We start from the raw sequence: 21,329 nt of genomic DNA on the forward strand, positions 1-21,329 counted from the left end.
CAGCTGGCTAGCTGCTGCTGAGAAAGCCCAACACCAGGTCCTGGGGTTCTGCAGCTCCCAGCATGGCAGCCAAACAGCTAGCTGGTTGGTGGAGGCGGGTGGGGTTAGGGGGAGGGATGCGTCACCTCTGTCTTGACAGTCACAGGTTCTTCCTCTGCTACAAGAACCCTTCCACCTTCCTTTCCCCACCCTGAACCCAGTCGTCTGCAGAAGCTGCACTTGGAAAGCCAGCTGTTGGCCGTGCACTTGGAAAGCCAGCTGTTGGCCGTGGGCCATAGCAGGTGCCACCAATGAATATTCTACCTTGTCTCTGCTGTGGACTAAGCTTTGTGTGATGCTGTTTGCTTTCCCTCTATCTGGGGCTATCTGAAACCCCAGTGCAAGACACACCCCCTTCTTCCTCCCACATATGCCCTTAGGGAGTACCCCTTCCCCTGCTAAACTCCAGAATGCAATGGAACCGATCTGGTCTATGACATGTGAAAAATAGGGTGCTTCCCAGTCTCAAAAGTGCTGTTTGTAAAAAGATGTCTGACTGCCGAGGCAGCCTGAAGCCCACCACGGGATGTGGGTAGGGATGGAGGTGGAGTGTGCAGGCCACGGTAAATATAAATAAGTGTACACATGGGCCTGGCATCCAGCAGGGCAGTCCTAAGAGACTGCACAAGCAGGGTTGGGGACCACGTGGGACAGGCTCCCCTTTCACAGTTCAATCCCAATTTGGAGTTCAATGGGAAGTTCATGATTATTCTGTGCTGGAGCCTGAGACGTGCGGCACCCCCTTAACTGAAGAATACACAATAAGGCCTCTCCCACTGGGCTACGATTGTGGCATCCCAGAGTGGGCACAGCTTGTGTTGGAGGGAGGTGTGTGTGGGCAGGGGGAGGGCTGGCCACCCAGCAACTGGCCTGGAGCAGTCTTCTTCGTGCGGTTTGTCCACCTTCCTCTGTCCTTCTGGCGTGGGAAAGTTCCAGAAGCTTCTTGTGCGAGGCTTGAATGGGGAGGGAAGGCCTCTCCCCTCTAGGAATGCCCCATTTTCAGCCCCGGAGCTAGCTGTGACTAGTCGTCCAGCAGGTGGAGCCGGCGGCTTACAGCAGGGCAATGGGCTTATTCCCTGGAGCTCCTAGGTACTGAGCAGAAGAGGCAGCGCCTGACACAGCCACACCATCCGGGCCAGAGTAGGTGGTGGCGTACAGACCTGTCACCCGCACGTCTGGGAAGGCTTTGTCATTGCCCCCAGAGACAGGGGTCAGGCCCGCGGCCCCTGGGTCACAGCCAAGTGGGGAGTCTCCGAAGGCCCCCAGGGTATCCAAGCTGAAGCCATCTTCTTCCATCTCCTCCCAGAGGTTGCCTGGCAAAGACAGCAGTGGGTGTGTGTGAGCTGGGATCATGGGCAACGTACAGTCTTAGGAATGAGTAGGGGACAGTGGGTAGCAAGCAGTTCAGGGAGTGCTCCAGCCCCGCTCTCCCAAACTCCTCCACCCCGCTACGAGTGCCCCTGCCTCTTTATCTCCCAGGGCCTTGGCAAGGGCCAAGAGAGAACATGAGGGAAGATCCATTATTTCCACAGAACCCCACCAGCGGGGCCAGGGTCAGTGTGCTCAGCCACCTGAGAACCCAGAGAGAGGCAAGGGCTCTCCCCATGTCCCCGTATCCCTGGCTTCCTGTGGATCAAACTCTCAACTCACTCATGCCCCTCTTTGCAGGTGGAATCGAGGGTAGGGGATGCCTGGGCCATGGACTAGCCTGTGACAGGTGTACCCATGATGCTGAATCAATGAATTCTGAGCCTTCACTAAAGCCTAAATTTCCCTTATTTGCTCATTCATTCATTCATTCGTTTCCCCTTTATTGAGGCTGGCCAGGCAGTGGGCATGGGTCAGAGAGTGACCTGGCACGAGGAGTGGCCACAGTCACTGATGTGCCTGGGGTCTGGGAGTCCTGGGTGTCATGCTGGCTTTGCTATAGGCTAGTAGGGGGTGGGGGGGGGGCAGTCCTGGACCAGTGTCTTTCTTTTTCCCTGCCTCAGTTTCCTTACTAGCCTCAGAGGATCATTATAAATGGGATGACACCTCTGATGGGCCTGGTATACAGTAAGTGTTCACTGTTTATTGTGTCTAGGGAGCTGCTATGGCGATGAAGCTGGGGTGGGAGAACGCATGGCGTGTTTCCACCCCATGTTGTCTCCACCGCCAGCAGCTACAGCCGCCTCACCCTGCAGAGCGAAGTCCACGATGCTGGGGTCCAGGGCATCCACCTCGGTGCTCATGTCAGCTCCAATGCTGCCGAAGTCCACGGGGGCCCTGCCCACGACGGGGTGAGGGAGAGGCCTGGGGCTCAGGTCTGGCATGGCATGTAAGGGTGGGGTCTGGGCTGGTGCTGGAGAGTCTGGGGCAAGATGGCCTCGGGGCTGGAGCTGGTGGTTCAGGGGGGCCGATTGCAGGGACAGGGTCCTCGGTGGCTGAGGAGGGAGCTGGGAGACGGCCAGACATCCAGGGGTTGCTGTGGTCACTGTCACTGAGGTGGGGCACAGCAGCAAGGGGACCTGGGGCTCTCCAGGTTTGCCGGGACGCCTGCAGCTTTCCGGTCGGTCTGAGATCAGCTTGTCCAGCTCCTCTGTGGACAATGGGGACAAGTGACTCAGAACTCATTGGCAGATGCCAGGCCCCAGCTCAGACTTGGCTTTCAAGTGTCTTCCTGACTCTCCAAACTCCTGTCTCCTAGGATACGGCATCTTGATGGTTCAGTGATATTCCCTGTAGGGTCCTGGGGCAGGGGATGAGCAGGCATGGAAGCCCCTCCCACCGCAGTCATGCAGATGGAGCACAGGAGGAGGTTAGAGACCCTCAGGGACCAGGCTAGAGCAGATCCACACGCACGGTCCCTTGGCCAACCCCTGCCACCAGAAACACATAAAGGAGTGTGGCTATGGGCTAGAGATGGGCTCCCCTTGGAAAGCCCAGCTGTCGCAAGTGGAGACAAGTGACTCTGAGGTCACAGGGGCGTTGGTGCTGACACAATGTTGAGACGGGAGTGCTGAGTTCCATTCCAGTTGCATCCACTTAGGAGCCAGGAGCACTCAGGGGGCAGCGGTTAGGGCTGGTGGTTAACTAATGTCCTGCAGGACAGCCGCACCTCGTACTGGAATGTCGATTTGGGTCCTGGCTTCACTCCTAACTCTACTCTCCTGTAATGTGCACCATGGCAGGCAGCAGGTGACAGCTCAAGGACTCGCGTCCCTGTCACCCACGTGAGAGACTTGAATTGAGTTCCAGGCTCCTGGCTCCTGCTTGTCCCAGACATTAGAGAAGCAAAGCACTGGGTGGAATCATGCACTTGCGCTCTAAGTACATAAACTTACAAAAAAAAATTATTTTTTAATAAATGGTGGCTAGGAGGCCAAATGAACTAGCCAATATCTCATCTCCCTCTTCTCTCCTCCCCTCCCCCGATTTATTTGAAAGGCAGAGAGAGAGAATGAATGAATGAATGAAAATAAAATTAAATATGTACCCAGACCGGTTCTTGGTCTCAAGCCAGACCCCGGAGCTCTTGGTGGATCAGGGTCACGTGACTCCTACCTCCTCCACCCCGCCCCCAGCTGAGAGCCTGTTGGCTCCTATCCAGCCCTACCCCCACCTCCCAGTCTCCCCAGGCCTCTCCCTTCCCTTTCATTCCTAAGCAAACAGCAGGTGCAGCCACTTCTCCAGTTACAGAAGCAACCCACGAGCAGTGCCTTCTTTGGCTAATGCAGAACCACATGAAGACTATGGGAATGATGAGCGGTGCGTCCACCCACGGACCTGATGGTGTTTTTCCAGACTCCTCTTCATAGCCCGCGCGTGTGCACTTGGCTGGCGTGACTGTGTCCATAGTGTGTGAGCGTGGACACAGTCGGCCCTCTGTAGCTGCCATTCGGGATCTGCAGACTCAACCAACCGTGGACTGAAAATGTTTCCTAAATTGTTTGTCTGGAGCTGTTCTTCCTGTCACTGCTCCCTAAATTCTGCACTTGCAACCACTATTTGCACTAGAGAAAGCACATACCTACTTCTCAAAGTGCACAGGAGGGGGCTGTGCCATGGTGTAGCAAGCTAAGCTTCCACCTGTGGTGCCAGAGTCAAATATGGGTGCCTATTCATGTCCTGGCTGCCCCACCCCCCATCCTGCTCCCTGCTTGTGACCTGGGAAAGCAGCAGAGGACGGCCCAACGAAAGCTACTGGTTCCCAGCTTTGGATGAGCTCAGCTCTAGCCATTGCAGCTATTTGGGAAGTGAACTTTGGATGGAAGATCTTTCTGTCTCTCCTTCTCTCTGTAACTCTGCCTTTTAAATAAAAAGAACATAATTTATTTTTTTTTTTTTAGTGTATAGAAAGCAAACAAAAGATCAGTTTATTTTGGTGCAAAAAAAATTTGGAAATCCATGCAAAGTTCTTTTTTTGGTAACATTCGTAGTGCATGAACTCTTTGAAGACCACACCCAGGGAATATGCAGATCGTGGGCCATGTTTCTTCCCCAGGGACCTGAGCATGTGCAGGTCTGTGTATCTGCAAGGTGTCCAGGAGCCTCGCTCGGGGACCGGGCGAGTTGACTGCATACTTGCATAAACACACGTTGTAAATGCGTGCCTGCATTTTACAGCAGCGCCGCCTGGCTGGGCAGGTGTCCTCAAAGCCAGCTCCTTGCCCTTGTCTGTACCAGCATTGTCGGGGCACGCTTAAATAGCAGACTGATGGAATAGTAACTCCTGATGAAGAGTATGACATTATGGGGGGGAAAAAAAATCAATCGGGGGGGCGGGGTGGAAAATAGGGGGAGGGAAATCCCAGACTATCCTTAATTGTATGATAAATTTCAAAAATAAAAAATTTTTAAAAGCCAGCTCCTTACTTTCTTTTCCAGGAAGGTATTTTTACATCCCTCCAAACATTTTTAAGCATTTTTCATGGCTTTTTTTTTTTAAAAAAAGGTTTTATCTATTCTTATTAGAAAAACAGATCTACAGAGAAAAGGAGAGACAAAGATTTTCCATCTGCTGCTTCACTCCCCAAATGGCTGCAACATCTGGAATTAAGCCGATCTGGAGCCAGGAGCCTCTTCTGGCTCTCCCACATGGGTGCAGGGTCCCAAGTTCTTGGGCCATCCTCCACTGCTTTCCCAGGCCACGAGCAGGGAGCTAGATCAGAAGTGGAGCAGCTGGGGCATGAACCAGTATCTTTTTGGGATACTGGCATCTGCAGGTGGAGGATTAGCCAATTGAGCTAACATGCTGCCAGGGCCCAGAATTTCTCATTTTCTAATCCATGCATCATATGCCACAACGCTTACTGAATGAACCTTCCATGGTGCCGTGTTTGGAATTCTCTCCAGTCTATAGTCCTAGCAACCATTCTGAAATAGGTTAGCTGTGTCCATAAAAGCTTTGGCCCAGTTCTTGTCTTCCTTTGGCACAGATTGTAAGTTGCCATGGCCGGCCTCTGTGCACGGGAATGCTTGGCCCAAGCTGGGGGCATCTGGTGCTGCCAGAACTGTCTCTGTCAGTGGGTGCGTGGTGCTGCAATGGGTTGTGCAATGGATTGTGCAGTCGTTTGTGTGGTTAGTTGTACAGTTTGACCTCTGTGCAAACAGCCAGGGAGGGTCGGCCACATTTCACGTTCTTTACCAGGACCCTGAGTCAGCAGCCACGGGGGGGTGGGGGTGGATTTAGGAGACAGGGCATGCGCCTCAGACGGAGGGAGGCTCCTCCCCTGCCTGCTAGAGGCTCCGTCAGACTCGGGCTGAGCTGGCCTTGGGCTGGGAGGTGGTGGCTTGTGTATGTGTGTGCATACAACGTGCATGTGTGTGCTAGGTACATATATGTGGTGTGCATATGGTGAAATGTCATGTGGTTGTAGGTTGTACTGTAAGTGTGTGTACATGGGGTGTATGTGGTATGTGTATGTAGCAGTTTTGTGTATGCAGACTGGTGCCCACGGGCATGAAGTACGTGTATTTGTGGTTTAGGTATGCGGAGACATGCATGTGTGAATGTGTATAGAGAAATATGTATGTGTAGATATGTGATATGCACTGTCTGTATCTTAGTGGTTTTTTGTGTGTGGAGGTTCATATGTGTATTGTAGAGGTGTATATATGTGTGTATGTGGTATGTACATGGTACTTGGGGGTGTGTGCGTGTGGAATGGTGCACCTGTGTGTGTGTGAATGGATGTATATAGCAGTATGTGCTTGCGCCTGTCTGCTGGGCGGGGCCTCATGCTGCGGTGGTTGTACGCAGCGAGCGCGCCTGCGCGTGTGCGCCTGGGGCCTCACCCGGGTTGGCCATGCTGCGGTGGATGGCGGCAAGGTCCTTCCTCTTACACTTGTGCATCTCCTCCTCCATCTTGTCGATGCGCGCCAGGTTCAGGGCCCACAGGCAGCCCTTGCGCGACGAGCCGCTCGTCTTGTTCTCCACCTTCTCGAAGCACTTGTTCAGGGACAGGTTGTGCCGCACCGAGTTCTTCCAGCCGTCGGGAGCTGTCTGCAGGTGACACTGGCGCTCGGGGCCCCTGCAGAGCCCTCCACCCCATGCCCTCCCCACCCAAGGACGTGGCAGCGGGGGAGACAGGTCCAGTGCTCAGAGGGAGAGAGAGACAGGCAGGCTCTGCCACAACCTGCATCTCCTAGTGCCAGTGCCAGGACAGCCCGGAGGGGGGTCCCCTCATTCTCTCCCAACTCAGGGAGCGAGACCCAGGCCTGGGTAACATGCCAACTATTTCTTGGCACGTCCATTGTGGATCCTCAGAGCTTCTTGCCAAGAAGCTAGACACTGCAGTGCCGCTCTCTTTTCATTGACCTGCAGCATTCCTGCCAAGCCCACTGTCTGGACCAGGAAGCCTTCCCTCTGCCCCCACCTGGGGGCTCTGAGGGGTGACACACCTGCCCTGTGCCTCTGCATCCGGCAGAGCCCAGCTCCCATCTCCTTTGCTTTCCGGGTCTTCTGTGCACACACGCATGTCCTTGCCACCAGGTGGACTCACATAGATGGGGGGCCTAGGAGGGGGGCATCCCTGCCCTGGTTTGGCCCCGGTGGGGGTTGGAGTTGAGGGGGTACCAGCCTTGGTTTCTGTCAGCTCCGGGTTGAGGCCTGGACAAGCAGCTATGGCACCTGCCGCTGTGGGGAGGAGGGGAGGGTGACCCTCACCTTGAAATAGGGAAAGTGCTCCTTCATGAAGCTGTAGATCTCACTTACAGGCAGGCTGCCCGTCTTGCTGTTCTTTAGGGCCATGGCGATGAGACAGCTGGAGGTGGGGGCGAGAGATGAGGGGCGGGGAGGGCCCACCCTGCTTGACCCCTGCACACTCACACAGTGCCAGCCCTCAATACCTCATTTGCCCCAACCCTGTCTGCCTTTCTTCTTGACCCTGGGCTCTGTCTTCAGCGTCAATCAGAAAAAAATGTCCTGTCCCTGTTTCCTGTATTTCCACAGTGAGGGGGTCCCTGGCCATTGAGGCTGTAGCCCCAGCTGTCCCCCCCCCCCACTCCCAGTACCCACCATGCTGCTATTCTAAGGGCTTTGTTCATGGGAGCAAACTGAGGCTCAGAGGGGGCAAGACAGTCCCCCAGGGCCACCCAGCTTGGCACAGGTGGCTTGGGACCTGGGTGAATGTTCAGACCTGGTGCTGGCCAACCACCTGATACTCCTTTCACAGGATGGGAGCCCACTTGGCAGGATGGAGGGGGTGAGGGGGAGCTATCCTGCCTCCCAGCCCCCACAGCCACCGTCTAAGCCCAGTTGGAGGCGATCCCTCCTCCTCAAGCACCTGCCCCAGCCCAGCCCACCTCTCACCTGTATGAGTAGATGGGTTTGGGGTAGTGCTTGGGGCGCAGTTCCTGAGCTGGCAGCACAGCCATGTGGGGCTGGGGGTAGGGAGGCCGCACCCCAAATGGGGAGCCATAGAGGCCCCCAGGAGGGCACTGCTGGCAGGCAGAGATAAAGAGAGAGAGACAGAGGTGAGAAGCAGCAAATCACCTACAAGACCCCCAGCCCCGCCCAGGGCTTTGGCTTCGCCTATGGCAGGAGTCTGGGGACAGTGAAAGGAATGGCCCCATCACGGCAAGATGAGGAATGCTGTCCCATTCACCAGATAAAGCAAACTGAGGCCCAAGAGACATCCCTAGCTGGCCTAAAGTAGGGGTGTCTGTCTCTGAGACCATGGCTCCCCCTAGCCCCCGGTACCTGCTGGGCCCCTGATGGGGGCAGAAGCGGGAATGGTGGCTGGGTGGCTGCTGGGTATAGCTGGGCTGCATCCTGCAGGCTGGATGAGGGCTGGCCACCTGCAGGGAGCTGGCTTATCTGCTGGGACAGGGAGAGTACAAGGCAGAGGGTCAGGGTGGAAATGGGGGACTCAAGCCCTGCAGGAGCACACTTCGGCTCCCCAATCCCCCACCCCTACCCACCCCAGGCAGCACTTACGCTGACTCCATGGCTGGCTATGGGGCCCAGACCCAGCAAGCCTTGGGGAGCCATGCCAGCTGGACCATGGAGCAGGGGACTTGGGCTGGCTCCCACATGCAGGTCAGCTGACCCGGCCAGGGCACCTGCAGGGGAAAGACACGGGGGGCGCTGGTGGACAGGGGTGGGGCGGGGCAGGGGGAATACTACCCCCTGGTCAGGTAGGTGCTCTGAGTTCCTCCACTGGACTTGATAACTTCAGTTCAGCCTTAGCGCCACTTGTACCTGGGCTGTGCTGTGATATTGTCACCAGGGTTAAATGAGATCACGACTGTCCAGTGCTCCGCACCTTGGGGGCACCTGATGCTACACAGTGCATGTGCATCAGCAGACTGACCCCTGCTCTACATTTTATCCATGAATGATTTGCTCGATTAAAAGAAAAAAACTAGACATTGATTTTTTTTTTTCTCAACAACTGGTGATTTTAATGCTACATTGCTACTTGTTTCCATTGCTTTTCTTCAATATTCTTTTTTTTTTTTTTAAATCAATTTACTTGAAAGAGAGATCTTCCATCCACTGATTTACTCCCCAGATGCATGCAACAGGCAGGGCAAGGCCGGACTGAAGCCAGGAGCCAGGAGCTCCTGCCAGGTCTCCCACAGAGGTGAGAGCCAGGTCCTTCACCAGCTGCCTGCCTCCCAGGCTGGGCATTAGCAGGAAGTTGGAACTGGAAGTGGAGCTCAGACTGGAACTCAGGCCCCCCAATATGGGATATAAGTTCCCCCAAGTGCCAACTTCGCTGCTGCACCCACCACCTGACCGCTTCAACATCATCTGTGTTTCTAAGCAAGCCAGGGGCTGCAGTTGGAACTAGCTGCCATTTATGGATCTCCCACTGTGTGCCTTGAAGAACAGAGACCCTCTTCAACACATGCAGACATGGGCCCTAGCTGGCCAGGAAGTGGGGTCTGCACTGCAGCTCGGTGGGTTAAGCCACCACCTGCCACACCAGCATCCCATGTGAGCTCTGGGTCGAGTGCTGGCTGCTCCACTTGCAATCCATTTTCCTGCTAATGTGCCTGGGGAAAGCAACAGAGGATGGGCCCCTGCCACCCATGGGGGAGGCTTGAATGGAGCTCCAGGCTTCAGACAGCTGTGGGTCTCCAGGTCCAGTTCCAGCTGCTGTGGCTTTTGGGGAGAGTGAACCAGTGGGGGGAAGATTCATGTTCTCTCTCCATCTCTCTCCCACCCTCCCTCCCTGTCACTCTGCCTTTCAAATTCAAAACAAAAACAGATCCACTGGACAGACTCAGTGGATCCATGGCTTGTCCAGGGCCTTGTGCACTGCATGATATCAACACTGAACCACATCTTTCAGAGGCAGGTGGAGCCAGCCCCATTTTCCAGATGTGAAAGTAGAGGCTCAGGGAAAGGGAAGGGAAAGACTACTCAGCAAGAGAGCATCAGGTCCGAGAGCTGCCTTCCTCCCCACAGCAGCCTCCTCCTCCTGTTGCACCTGTGCCCTGGGACCTACCTATGTGTGGATGTGGCACCCCAGGGCCGCCCAGGTCCATGCGATTGCTTGTCATCTGCTGTAGCCGAGGCACGTCCACAGCCGTGAGCCATGACAGTGACTGCAGGTCCCCGGGGAGGTCTTCATGGCTGGTGGGTGCCAGGAGCCTGCGGGGAACAACAGGGAGCTCGGATGAGGGTGCTCAGTGCATGCTGGTACCCGTTCCATCCCATGTTTTAACCCAGAAGGCAAGCACTAGTAAGTAATATGGGCTGAGCACCTAGAAGCCAGAATCCAAAATGCTCCAAAGTGTTGGTACCTTAGGAGCACAGGCACAATGCCAGATTCTTCCCATGATCTCGGGTGCCAGGCCACAAGGCAGGTGTACTGTGGATACTGTATCCTGTGACCTGCTGGCTGCTTGTGTGTCATGTGTGTGTGCAACATTGTACGGATCTGGATCCGTGTTGAGACAGTATTGTGGGTGCAGATAGTCTAGAATCGGAGTTCTGGAATGCATCTGGACTTTTCCATCTCTGCCCCCACAGGACAAGTGGGGAAACTGAGGCAGAAGGTCTCAGCTCAGCCCAGAGCAGGCTGCATTCAGGTTCCACCTGTTTGAGGAGAACCAGGTGGTCACAGCATCCAGCTTCCCACCACTCTTTGTTGTGCGGAGGTTTTGCGTGGAGCTTGCAGGCCTACTGAGATGGCAGGCCACCTGTTCCTGACTGGGTTCAGCAGCCCTGAGGTGTAGGATGGGCCTTACTCCCCATTTTACAGACAGGAAAACTGAGGCTCCAGGTCACTTGCCCAAGGTAGCACAGTACAGGGAATGGTGGGTCAGGGACTTTGGGTGCAACCTGAAGACCAGCTGCTTCCCCAGGACTGCAAGCAGTGAGGACACCTGACCCCCACACATCTACCCCACCACCACCACACCCCACGGGGTCCTGAGCAGACACGTGGCTCTCCAGGGAAGGTGGAGGAAGTGAGGGAGGCTGCCCCAGTGGGGAGACCAGATGCAGCATCCAATGTGAGACAATATCTTAGGGGGTCCTGAGGTCACATTGGTGGCACTTTGTCATCACTGGCCCTCACTGACCCCTACCGGCCCGACACCACCACGGCCTGGGGCTTAGAGACCTAGAGCCTGAATTCTAACAGATCAGAGAGTGAGGGGACAGAGGGACAGGATGTGCTTATAACAATAATAATGTGCTTCCCTGTGTGATTCACCCAGGAAGCTCCAGGTCCCCCTTTTCTGCTTTTATCTGTCTCTGGCTCACTCACTCTGTTTGCCCTACCCGCCTCTCCCCATCTCTTGCTCTCTTTCTCCTGGTCTCTTTAGGGCCCCCATTAGCGTTGCCATGGCCACAGTTGTTGTTGGTGGGGTGGGGTGGGGTGGGGTTGGTCGGGGTTGGACCAGGCCCTCAGCCCACGATGCTGGCATCAGGTGACTGGCCACGGGCCCCCACGATTGGCTGCCTCATAGGAAAATAGCTTCTGGAGACCACTTGAAAATCCCGGCTGGCATGTGTCCCTGGCAGCAGTTGGCCCGGCTGCTGTCCCCCCAGAGGCCCATTGTGTGAGGGATGACTGTTGCCCCTGTGGCACGTGGCCCCCATTGTCCTGGGTCTCATGGACCCCCCTCGGCTGCTGCTCCTTCCTCATTCTGGCTGAGCGACAGCCACGGTCTGGGGCCTGGGCCATGCCATCTGTCCCCTAGGCCCTCAGGGACCATGGTGTGAGGTGGAGCGGCAGGGCCCACTGTTGGCGATGCATGGCCAGCCCCTGCCCTTCTCCCTTTTTTTGCACACAGTGACCAGCTGACCTTGCTGTATTTGCTGACTGTTCAGGGACCTGCTGTGACTCCCGCTGCCCCTCATCTCTCTGCCTGGTACCAAGGGGACAGGAAGGCATAGAATCTGGCTTGTGGAGGTGGTTCTGGTCGGGGCTCTGGATTCTAATGCTGGTTTCCCCTGACCCACATGTGTGTCCCCTGAGCGCTATCTTACCCTCTACAAGCCTCACTTTTTTTATCTGTGCAATGGGATGATAACAGTCCCCCCCCCTTCTTAGGAGCACACCCGACAGTGCTGTCTGGTGCTATAATCAATGCTACTATTGGGTAGGCCCCCCGACGTCACAGACACCTGCCCCTGCTGTCACTCTTCACTTCCATCATTGGCCGCTTGCTGCATGTCAGCCCCACATGCGGCAGGGACTGTTCAGTGGTGCTGCCCAGTGATGCTGGCTCTCCCTGCTGTCTGCCAGCCCCATGGGACAGATTTGACCTCTGGCTCATCCACGTGAGAGGGCTGCTGCACCCCACCTCGGGTGCACCTGTGTCAGTCTTGCCTCCACATGCATCTTGCATATCCCACCCCTCTTATCCAGAGACCCAGCCAGGAGTGCCGCCTTAGCTTTTCTTTCGCCACCCACAACTGCTCAGTCCCCCAGGACTCACTTCAAAATCAGAGGCCTCGGGCCTCTGAGCCTGTTGTGGCCTGAGCCTGGGCTGTGATGGGGAAAACTCCAGGTGCCCCCCAACCCTGAGATCAGTTCCTCCTCTGGGTCCCTGAGCAGGGGCCCCATTTGCATCCCACCTGCTCCCTGTGTGTGCCCAGGACCATGAGGCCTGTGCTGCCTGTCTCTGCCCTCTTCCCACCTGTGAGCTCACTGAGCATTGGCTCAGAGCCCCAGTCCCACACGCAGTGGGTGTCTACTAAATGCCAGTGTGGCAGCTTGAAACAGACTGAGCAGGCCACTTAACCTGAGAATGATATGACCATGACAGTCATGGCTGGCACTGCCCCTTTGAGAGAGAATTTTTTTATCCTTTGGCTCACTACTCCCCAAATGCCTGCAACAGCTGAGGTGGGGCCAGACAGAAGCCAGGTCTCCCAGGTGGGTGGCGGGGACCCAGAGTCACCTGCTGCTCCCCAGGGGGTGCACTAACAGGAGGCTGGGTGGGAGCTAGAGCTAGGACCCCAGCCCAGGCTCTCAAATAAGGGATGCGCACATTGCCAGCAGCATGCAAGGCATGAGCCGAAGGCCTACTCCCTGGTCCAGCATCTCGAAAGCTGCAGAGCTGTGGTTGCTCTATCTTGCTCCTTGAAGCCCTAGGAAGGGGGCAGGGAGCAGACCACCCGCGCTGTATGGTCCGAGTTCCTGAAGCCTAGAAAAGCAAAGTCCCTTTGCTTTGAAGCAAGGTAGCCAGTACATGACTGTGGGTCTGTCTGCTACACTCGTGGGCTGTCCCCAGGGTTCTGCAGGCAAGATGCAGACGGACAGGCAGGGGCCCATGGAAGCTAGAGTTCACAGCCAGTGACCCAGCACCTCTGGGAGTTCCACCCTTTGGCTTCCCAGCTATCCTGAAGAAGGAGGGCAGCCCTAGGGGAAGAGGCTGATGCTTGGGCAAAGCTCACCCCTTCAGTCGGGTAGATCTGGGGTCAAGTGTGTGACCCCTGTGCTGTGTGACCTTGGACAGATGCCAGGGTCTCTGTTCCTTGGGTTATCAGAGAAGCCAGGGTATGTCCCACTTTGTGCACAGGCCTGTCCCTCAGCCTGAGCTCAGTGGCCGGCTGGCCAACCCCCTCCCTACACCTGTTGCCGCCTAGGGAGCCCCAGAGGTGTCCCAGAGGTGGTCTGGCCCTCCTTCTGCCTCTCCCCAAGCTGGAAGGCCTGGCAGGTGGTGCCAGCGAGCCCTGTGGATGCCTGCTCAAGGAGCACTGTGGGGGGAGCCTACTGACTCCAAAGCTTGACCTGCTTCTCCCTCCTATGTTTTAGGGTCCTGTGGACCTCCGGGTTTTCTCTAGGGTATGTCACAGCGAGAGGGCAGTGGCAAAGCCCCAGAGCCCAAACCTGGTACTTGGTGGTCCTTGCCCCAATAGTGTCCCCCAACTCCACTGCCAAATCCCGCCCCGCCAAGGCCTGAAGATGGCCCCACTGGACAGCATGGCTCTCTTTTAGCATTTCCTAGAGGCTCCATAGGGGTTGGAACGCAGCAAGGACTGTGATTCAGAATCTACCCTGGCTTCCCAGAATGTCATGAACTCCCCGGACTCAGTTTTCCCACCTATAAAATGGGCACAGATGATAATATTAATAGCAGCAGTGCCTGATGCCTCTTAAGGCTGGTGTGCAGGGTGGAGGTCATGTGGATTTATGATCTGTAAAGAGAGACACACACATAGTGTGCTTCTGTGATGGGAAAAGACCAACCTCAACCCACACGGCTTTGCGCTGGTCCCAAACCTGGTCCCATTCTGTGTCTGTCTGTCTGCAGCCATTGTTAACCTGGGCTTCCTGTTAGATATCCTCCCAAACCATCTTGAGACTCAGTTTCTTCATCTGCAGAATGGGTTTAACACTGATGGTAACAGAGCACCCCCAAGAGCTCTTAGTCAAAGTCCATCTTCTCCTGGTTCCCCAAAGACCCTTCCCCATCCCAGCCACTCATAGTCACCTAAGCAGGACGTCTGTGTGCCCACCGCCCCAGCTGCCCAGGGCCAGTGAGCCAGGCTTGCTGGAAGAAGGACAGATGCTTGCAGCTAACAAGCACTCTCCTTCCCTCCAGCTCCATGGTGGCAAGAGATGGGTCCTGTGTCCCCAGCAGCTCTGCAGTTCCTGGGTGTGCCAGATAACCTGCCTGCCTCTGGGGCATGGCCAGCCATCCTTCCCATCCCATCAGGGCATGGCCAGACACATCCTGCTCCATCAGGGCATGGCCAGACACACTTCCCTCTGGAGCATAGTGAAACATTGTCCCAGCCCCCTATGTGACATCTTGACCATGCCATCCTCCATTCCCGCTGTACCACCTATTGTTTCCTTACAATGGACACCTTTCCTTCCTCCTTTGCCCCTCTCAGCTTCCCTGTCTCAGATTCTCCCCAGGGAGGGCAGAGGATTCTGGATATCCCTCTGCCTGCAGTGTTATTCCAGGTACTCCTCAGCCTACATACTCCCTATCATGCAAAACATCATCCCTGGCCACTCTGTGCCCTGATGGCCCTTCCTGTGTGTGTCCACAGAGCAGGTGCTGTGATGTGAGCCATTTATTGATATCTGTTCTCACCTCTCTCCACCCTGTGGGCATTTATTGCACCCTTTCTGGAGTAGGACAAGCAATCCTGGTCCTCAAAGCTCTATCCACTTCCTGCCAAGCTCAGATGGCACTGCTGCCAGGATGCCCTCTCAGACTGGTCTTTTCTTTGCCAGTCTTTTGTTCCCCTGCTGCAGTTGGATCCATCAACATCCACACATAGCATAGAATGCGTACATTGCCCACAAGTTGCCTCCAGCCACCTGCTCCTCCCTTTGTATGCTGAACATCAGGATGCTGGTTGCAAGACACAGAGCAACTGGCCCAGGCTTCAGTTGGACAAATAAATTTGTCCATTCAAGATCAACTGGGGCGCCCAGTCACTGACCAGTGTGAGATGCAGGTCTTGGGTGGTGCCTGTGTAGGCCATGTGTGCTTACCCCTCAGTGGGATCCCACTTTGGGAGCTGTTGCTGACACAGCCCCAGGCCAGAGCCCACACCTAGCTCCTGAAAAGGAAGGAATACCCATTTGGGGTTCACCCCCAACATCTCTGTGACTGTGTCATTTGGGACAAGTCCCTTCTCTCTGTGCCTCAGTTTCCCCACTAGTGCAATGGAATGATGGCAGTTCCCATTGCAGGAGAGGGCAGGGAGGAAGATCCAAATGAGGAAGAAAGAGTTTGGCACGTAGTAGGGCCTAGACACTCACAGTAGGTGTCTTCCTATCTTTCTTGCTCCTCTTAGCTAACACTGACTGTGGGAGGAGCCGTGGTCGTATCACCGCAGGCTGCTCTTGCCTCCATCCAACCCTTACACAGAGAGGGTGCAGTAGTGTGCCAGCTACTGATCCAGCAGACCTCAAGCTGCAGGCTCACCCACTGGATGGAGCCAGAGGGTTTTCACACCTGTCTCCAGCATCCCACCCTGTAGAAGGAGCTACTTCAGGAGCAGGTGTTTAGCCCAGCATCCCACCTGCATCCCACCTCAAAGCGCCTGGGTTCAAGTTCCAGCTCTGGTCCCGACTCCGGTCCTGCCATTGTGGGTCTTAGAAGGCAGCAGCAATGGCTCGGGTAACTGGCTCCCTAGCACCCATGTGGGAGACTTGGCTTGAGTTCCAGGCTCCTGGCTGTGGCTCCTGCCCGGTCTCAGCCCTTGTGCACCATGGACCAGGGGTGGGCCTTCTCTCCGTCTTGTCTGCCTCTCCAAAAGAATGTTTAAAGAAAAACAATAAGGCAGCCTGTTGAACCTGATCTCTGGGGAGGAAATGAAAAAATGTCGTTCCACCTCTCTGACAAGTCACATCTCTGGGCCTCTGCATCCCAAAAGGGGACAGTATGCTTGCTAAGAAGCAGGTGCGGGGCAAACAGCTGATGCTTCATAACCATATTCCTTAGCACCTTGAAGGGTGGATAGCTCTGATGCCCAGCCCCCAGCCTCTGCCTGCGGGGGTGTTGGCAGTAGAAGCGGGGGGTGGGGGCCTCCTGCCTCCCACCATCTCCCCAGGGCCGGGGCTGCTGCCTCCAGCAGCTGCCCACTCCTCCCCGCCCTCACTGCACACAGGCATTGAAAGTTAACGGCCACACACAACCCCAGGGGGCTACAGCGCCAGGCGGCTACGCCCCACCGCCTTGCCTGGAGACAGAGGAGGGCCCATGAGAAGCCCATAAACTTCTCCTGGGTCGTTATGCCGGGAAGAAGAGAAAAACGGGAGTGAATGGAAACAGAGCATTGTCATTGCTGCTTGATCCCAAAGCCCACAGCAGGTGCAGAACCCTCCCCTGCAAGCTCTGGATTGGGCTCTTTGGTCGTTCCATTTCACAGATGAAACAACTGAGGCTGGGGGAGGGACAGCCACTCATCTAGGGCCACACCACTGTGGGGTGACAAAGCAGCTCACTCAGTAGTTCCCTTGAGGGTGGCAGCTGCAACCTCAAGCCCCCACACATGCCTAGCTGCACCATCTACACTGGCTTGGTTTCTGCAGCTGCCTAGCTAACACAAGAGTGCTCCCCTTATGGGGTGGCTTTGGGGACAGCCTGAAAACTGACAGCTAAGGTGGGCAGTGAAGAGTTAAGAAGGCTGCTGGTACTACAATGCCGCTCTGCCCTCTGGATACCCTGGCTCATTCCCTCCACATAGCAAGGGCTGCAGCAAGGGCACACCTGGCGCTGAATTCCCTACTGTTGGGGACACACACGCTTCTCCTCTGCACTCAACCCTACCCTCACCCTTGCCGGAGCTCTCTGCCCACTCTGCTGTATTCTGGGGCACGGACAGCTGCCCTGTGCCCTGAGTCTGGAACAGACAGCTGCTGGGCAGTGCCAGGGGTTCAGGGTTTCCCACCCCTAATCCCTCTACACTCCTCTTACATGCGAGTTGTATGTCCTTCATCTACAAGCTTCAGTTATTTAGTCTGCCCAGCAACCCCATGAGCAATGTGTCCCAGTCCTGCCCATTTTAAAGACAGGGATGCAGAAGGAAGCTGGACTCTGCCCCCACCTGTGTCTCCCTCCTCTTCCTCCCTGGCTCTTCCTGAGCCTTCGCTGGGAGAGGGGACACACCATCCCAAAGCTCCCAGCTCAGAGAGCATGGGCAGTTACCATGGACACACCCAATGCCTGCTGGGTGCCAGCTACTCTCCCCAGCAATGCCAGCCAACCACAGAGAAGCAGCTCAGATCCGCCTCAGATAGACAAACCAGAAAAAGTTCAGAGGTGGCACCACCCAGGGACAAAACACTTGATAAACTCACCATGATTCCACAGAGCCAGTACTAGTGTTATTCCCATTCTGCAGATGAGAAAAACCAAGGCTGTGAGGGCTCCACACAGCCAGAGGAGCTGGGATTATAATGAACCACAGAGCTGCTAGCCCGTACACCACCCCTACCCTGCTTGCCGCCACTGGAACCCTTTCAGCGCTGGACAAGATCTCAGAAGCTCAGAGATGCTGGGTTATATGATACTGGGAAAAGTTTTTGTTTGTTTTTATACCTCTCTGGGCCTCTAGTTGCTCACCTGTGCTGAAGAGGGAGCTGGGTAAATGAACGGCTAAGGCCCTGGCTGCACACAGCAGACTCTGTGTGCAAAACCTTGGTTTGCATGGGGCCTCCTCAGGGATCTCAGAAGACAGTTGACCTCTAATCGGGGCTGGGGTGTTCCTCAGCAGGCACTGCTGGGGACATGGGACTGATCTGAGGTGACAGCCTGCTCTTTCCAGGCCAGCCCTGCCCTATTTTCATTCCTGTTTTTTTTTTGGGGGGGGGCACGTGTGGGAGGGAGAACCAGGTCAGAGTTTTCTGGGCTCAAGCAAGAGGCTTTCCAGAGGACTGCAGGCAGCCCACTCTTCTCCCTCCCTACCCTCTCTGAGCAACCATGGGCATGCCCCTTCTGCGGGGCTCAGCTCTCCAAACCACAGTAGAAGGACCCTGGACTGGGTGACCGTCTCCCCGACTCCTGCCACCTCAGGGCCTGTCCAGCTCTGAGGTTTGAAGATCAGAGAAGGCGCCCCAGGATCTTGACCTTGTTTGTGCCTTGCTTCATCCTGTCTCAGGGAAATGTTTGGGTCTTGGTGTCCCTGTGTCTTTGACTTCCCTGGGAACTAACTGGGCAGCAGTTCTGCCATGGAGAGGGGGAGGGTCGGACACCTGCTCACTGCCCACAGGCAAGGTGGTGAGCCCAGGAGTTTTGACTCAGGACTTGGCCAACACCTCTGGAAGACACACACACACACACACACACACACACACACACACACACACACACACACACACACACACACACACACACACACACACACACACACACACACACACACACACACACACACACACACACACACACACACACACACACACACACACACACACACACACACACACACACACACACACACACACACACACACACACACACACACACACACACACACACACACACACACCCCCCCCCTACCTACCTCCCTCCACCCCCAGCAAGCTCTGGAAGGGGCACTTCAGGAACCTGTGGCCACTGAAGGGTCCCACCAAGCCAGCCAACAAACTCAGCCGAAAGCAAGTCCAAGTCAAGGGCTCTGAGCTCCGCCCTGCGAAGGCACCGGACTGAAATCCAGTGTGTGTGTGCTCCCAGAGGCTCCATGGACAGTTGAGCAATGAAACACCAGAGAAAAAGGAGAAGGAAGGAAGAGGAGGAGGAGGAGGAAGAGAAAGGCCCTCACCTGTAGTCCTGTGGAGAGGGGTGGTGGCCTGGCTCTGAGCTTCCAATGATTCCAGACATCCTGGGTGAGCTGTCACTCTATCATGTCCTTGGGGAGGGCAGACTGGGAAAGACAAGCAGAAGACAAACTCTGGTGACTCCTGCCTAGGGGCGTCCTCAGCCCATCCCCCTGGGGATGGAGGTGCAGGTCCCTTCCAACGGTAGGAGCAGGGCCCAGGGAAGCCCCTAAAATCTAGTCGTCAGTCTTGGCAAATTGTATTTGCAAGAGGGGGACGGGACGAAAGAAACCTCTCCCCCACCAGGCAACACCAGTACCTTCCCGGTCCTCTCCCCACCCCCCCCCAAAAAAAACCCACAAAGTACCCAAAACCTCTGGGAGTCCCCCAAGGGTCTCCAACTCCACGCTGGAGAACAGAGAAACCCACCTAGGGCTGTCGCTGTGCACCGCCCTCCCCAACACACCAGCCTCTGCAGAATTCTGAGGTCGGGGGAGGGGGACTCTCAGAGCCAGGGGTGAAGGCACACACCCCACAGCAGCGCCCCCTCCGCGCACCCCACCTTCCTTGCGGGCTCCTAGCCGTGCCCAGCTCGGCAGAGCAGTACCTGGAGGCGATCCTCGCGGGGACACGGCCGCCGGCACTGCGGGGGTGTGCAGGGCTTCTGGATGGGGCGAGGGGGGCTCCCCAGCACTCGCCCCCTCGCGCTCTGCAATTTGGCCGCGATCGCAGCTCGAACCGTTTTTAAATTTCCCTCTCTGGAGCTGTCCAACTGCGAGCATGCGCAGTAGCCGTGCCGGAGGGGGGTTTGTTCTTTCTCCCCCCACCCCCCCAGGGGTCAGTTACAGGGCAGGGTCAGGGGATTGCAGCGGGCGGCTTCCAGCGGCGGTCCCGGCGCTCCGGGGGTGGAGGGGGATGCTGGACAGGCGTGGGCGGGGCAGGGACATCCCTCTCCCTGTTCAGACTTTGCCCATTGCGTGCCCGCGAGCATGCGTGGAGAGGATGATTTGGGTCAGGAGAATTGAGTTGCAAAAGAATGCCCCGAGCATGAAAATTTGCAATCGGTTGGAGCCGGGCACCAAGGCAGAGATCTGTCTCCAGCCCTTCTGTTCTCTCCACTGAGGGGACATGGGCCAGGGACACAGAGTTGGGGGGCCCATCAGATGGACTCTGGTCAGCGTTACCTGTCCCTTTAAGAAAGTTTGTACCCGCGTGGCGGGGAGGAGGGCGGCTTGGAGCCCGGAGCGCTCGCGCTGCCCGCCGAGCACCTGCACCTGCCAGGGGCTGTGGCTGGGAGTGCCAGCCCTTGCACGGAGCCCAGGTGCAGGGTTTGAAGAGAAAGGGGACGCCCCGGGCCTGTTTTCCGTGCCCCCAGAGTGCGCTCTCGTCGGGGGCAAGCGCCAGGAGGGACTCGGCTGCCCGGGGTGTCGCCTTGGCCGTGGCGGCTGCAAGAGCGAACCGAGTCGTTGGAGGCTGCGGCCCGCCGGTGCGCCCGCGCTCCCGTCCTTCCCCGCCGCCCAGCCCGCGCGCCGCTGTCCGCCGCGGGAAAGGTGGCGCGGACCGCGGGCTGCAGGCTGCAGGCTGCGGCGGCAGCCAAGGGCGGGAGTGCTGGCAGCGCTCTCTCCAGTCCCGCTAGGTGGAACAGGTGCCCTGGGTCTCCAAAGAACGCGTGCGTGCGTTCCCCCTACGCTCTGGCTTTTTTGAGATAGCAGGGATAGCAAATCCCCGACCCAGCCGCCGCCTCTTGCCGGGGTTGTTAGTCCGCAGGGATACCCTGTTCTCGTGGCTTCTGCGCACTTGCCCCTTCGGGGATACGGTGCCTGCAGCTCAGAGCCGGGCCCCATCGGCCGGGAGTGGGCGACGTCGGGATTTCCAACCCTCTCCTCACTTATGGATGGGGGCGAGGCGGGAACAGCCGAGCCGCCAGCACTGCGTGGGAGAGTGAAAGGCAACTGACAGCCGCGGGGGGAGCAGCGGATGGAGCCCCAGGGCCTGTGGATATTATGTTTTGATGTTTGCTTAGCCAGGTGGGCTGAAGGCGGTCCCCTCGTCACCACCACGACCTCAGTGTAATTCAGCAGTTAAGCCATCAGCACTCCACGCGTGGGGCTTGAT

The 21,329-nt window shown here is 56.6% G+C and overlaps 1 protein-coding gene across 1 annotated transcript; it reads right to left on the bottom strand.

Moving 5' to 3' along the window:
• Positions 1–1,089: 1,089 nt before the first annotated feature.
• On the bottom strand, positions 1,090–19,278 carry FOXN4 (forkhead box N4). Its single transcript, XM_041003891.1, has 9 exons — positions 19,220–19,278; positions 9,978–10,123; positions 8,459–8,583; positions 8,222–8,341; positions 7,832–7,959; positions 7,187–7,283; positions 6,316–6,523; positions 2,216–2,617; positions 1,090–1,352 (listed from the first exon to the last, which is right to left on the bottom strand). The coding sequence occupies exons 1-9, from the start codon at positions 19,276–19,278 to the stop codon at positions 1,090–1,092; spliced, it is 1,548 nt and encodes a 515-aa protein (XP_040859825.1).
• Between the last annotated feature and the right edge of the window lie 2,051 nt (positions 19,279–21,329).

This window comes from Ochotona curzoniae, unplaced genomic scaffold (assembly GCF_017591425.1).
Source record: "Ochotona curzoniae isolate NIBS_2020 unplaced genomic scaffold, NIBS_Ocur_1.0 scaffold_274, whole genome shotgun sequence".
Lineage (NCBI taxonomy): Eukaryota > Metazoa > Chordata > Mammalia > Lagomorpha > Ochotonidae > Ochotona > Ochotona curzoniae.

Bases quoted from the DNA above. Each gene is read 5' to 3' on its own strand.
- FOXN4 (XM_041003891.1), bottom strand. From the start codon at position 19,278: ATGTCTGGAATCATTGGAAGCTCAGAGCCAGGCCACCACCCCTCTCCA. The intron at 10,124-19,219 runs GTGAGGGCCTTT...TGTTCCCCGCAG, and splicing joins CCCTCTCCACAGGACTACAG to GCTCCTGGCACCCACCAGCC. The intron at 1,353-2,215 runs GTGAGGCGGCTG...TGTCTTTGCCAG, and splicing joins CGTGGACTTCGCTCTGCAGG to GCAACCTCTGGGAGGAGATG.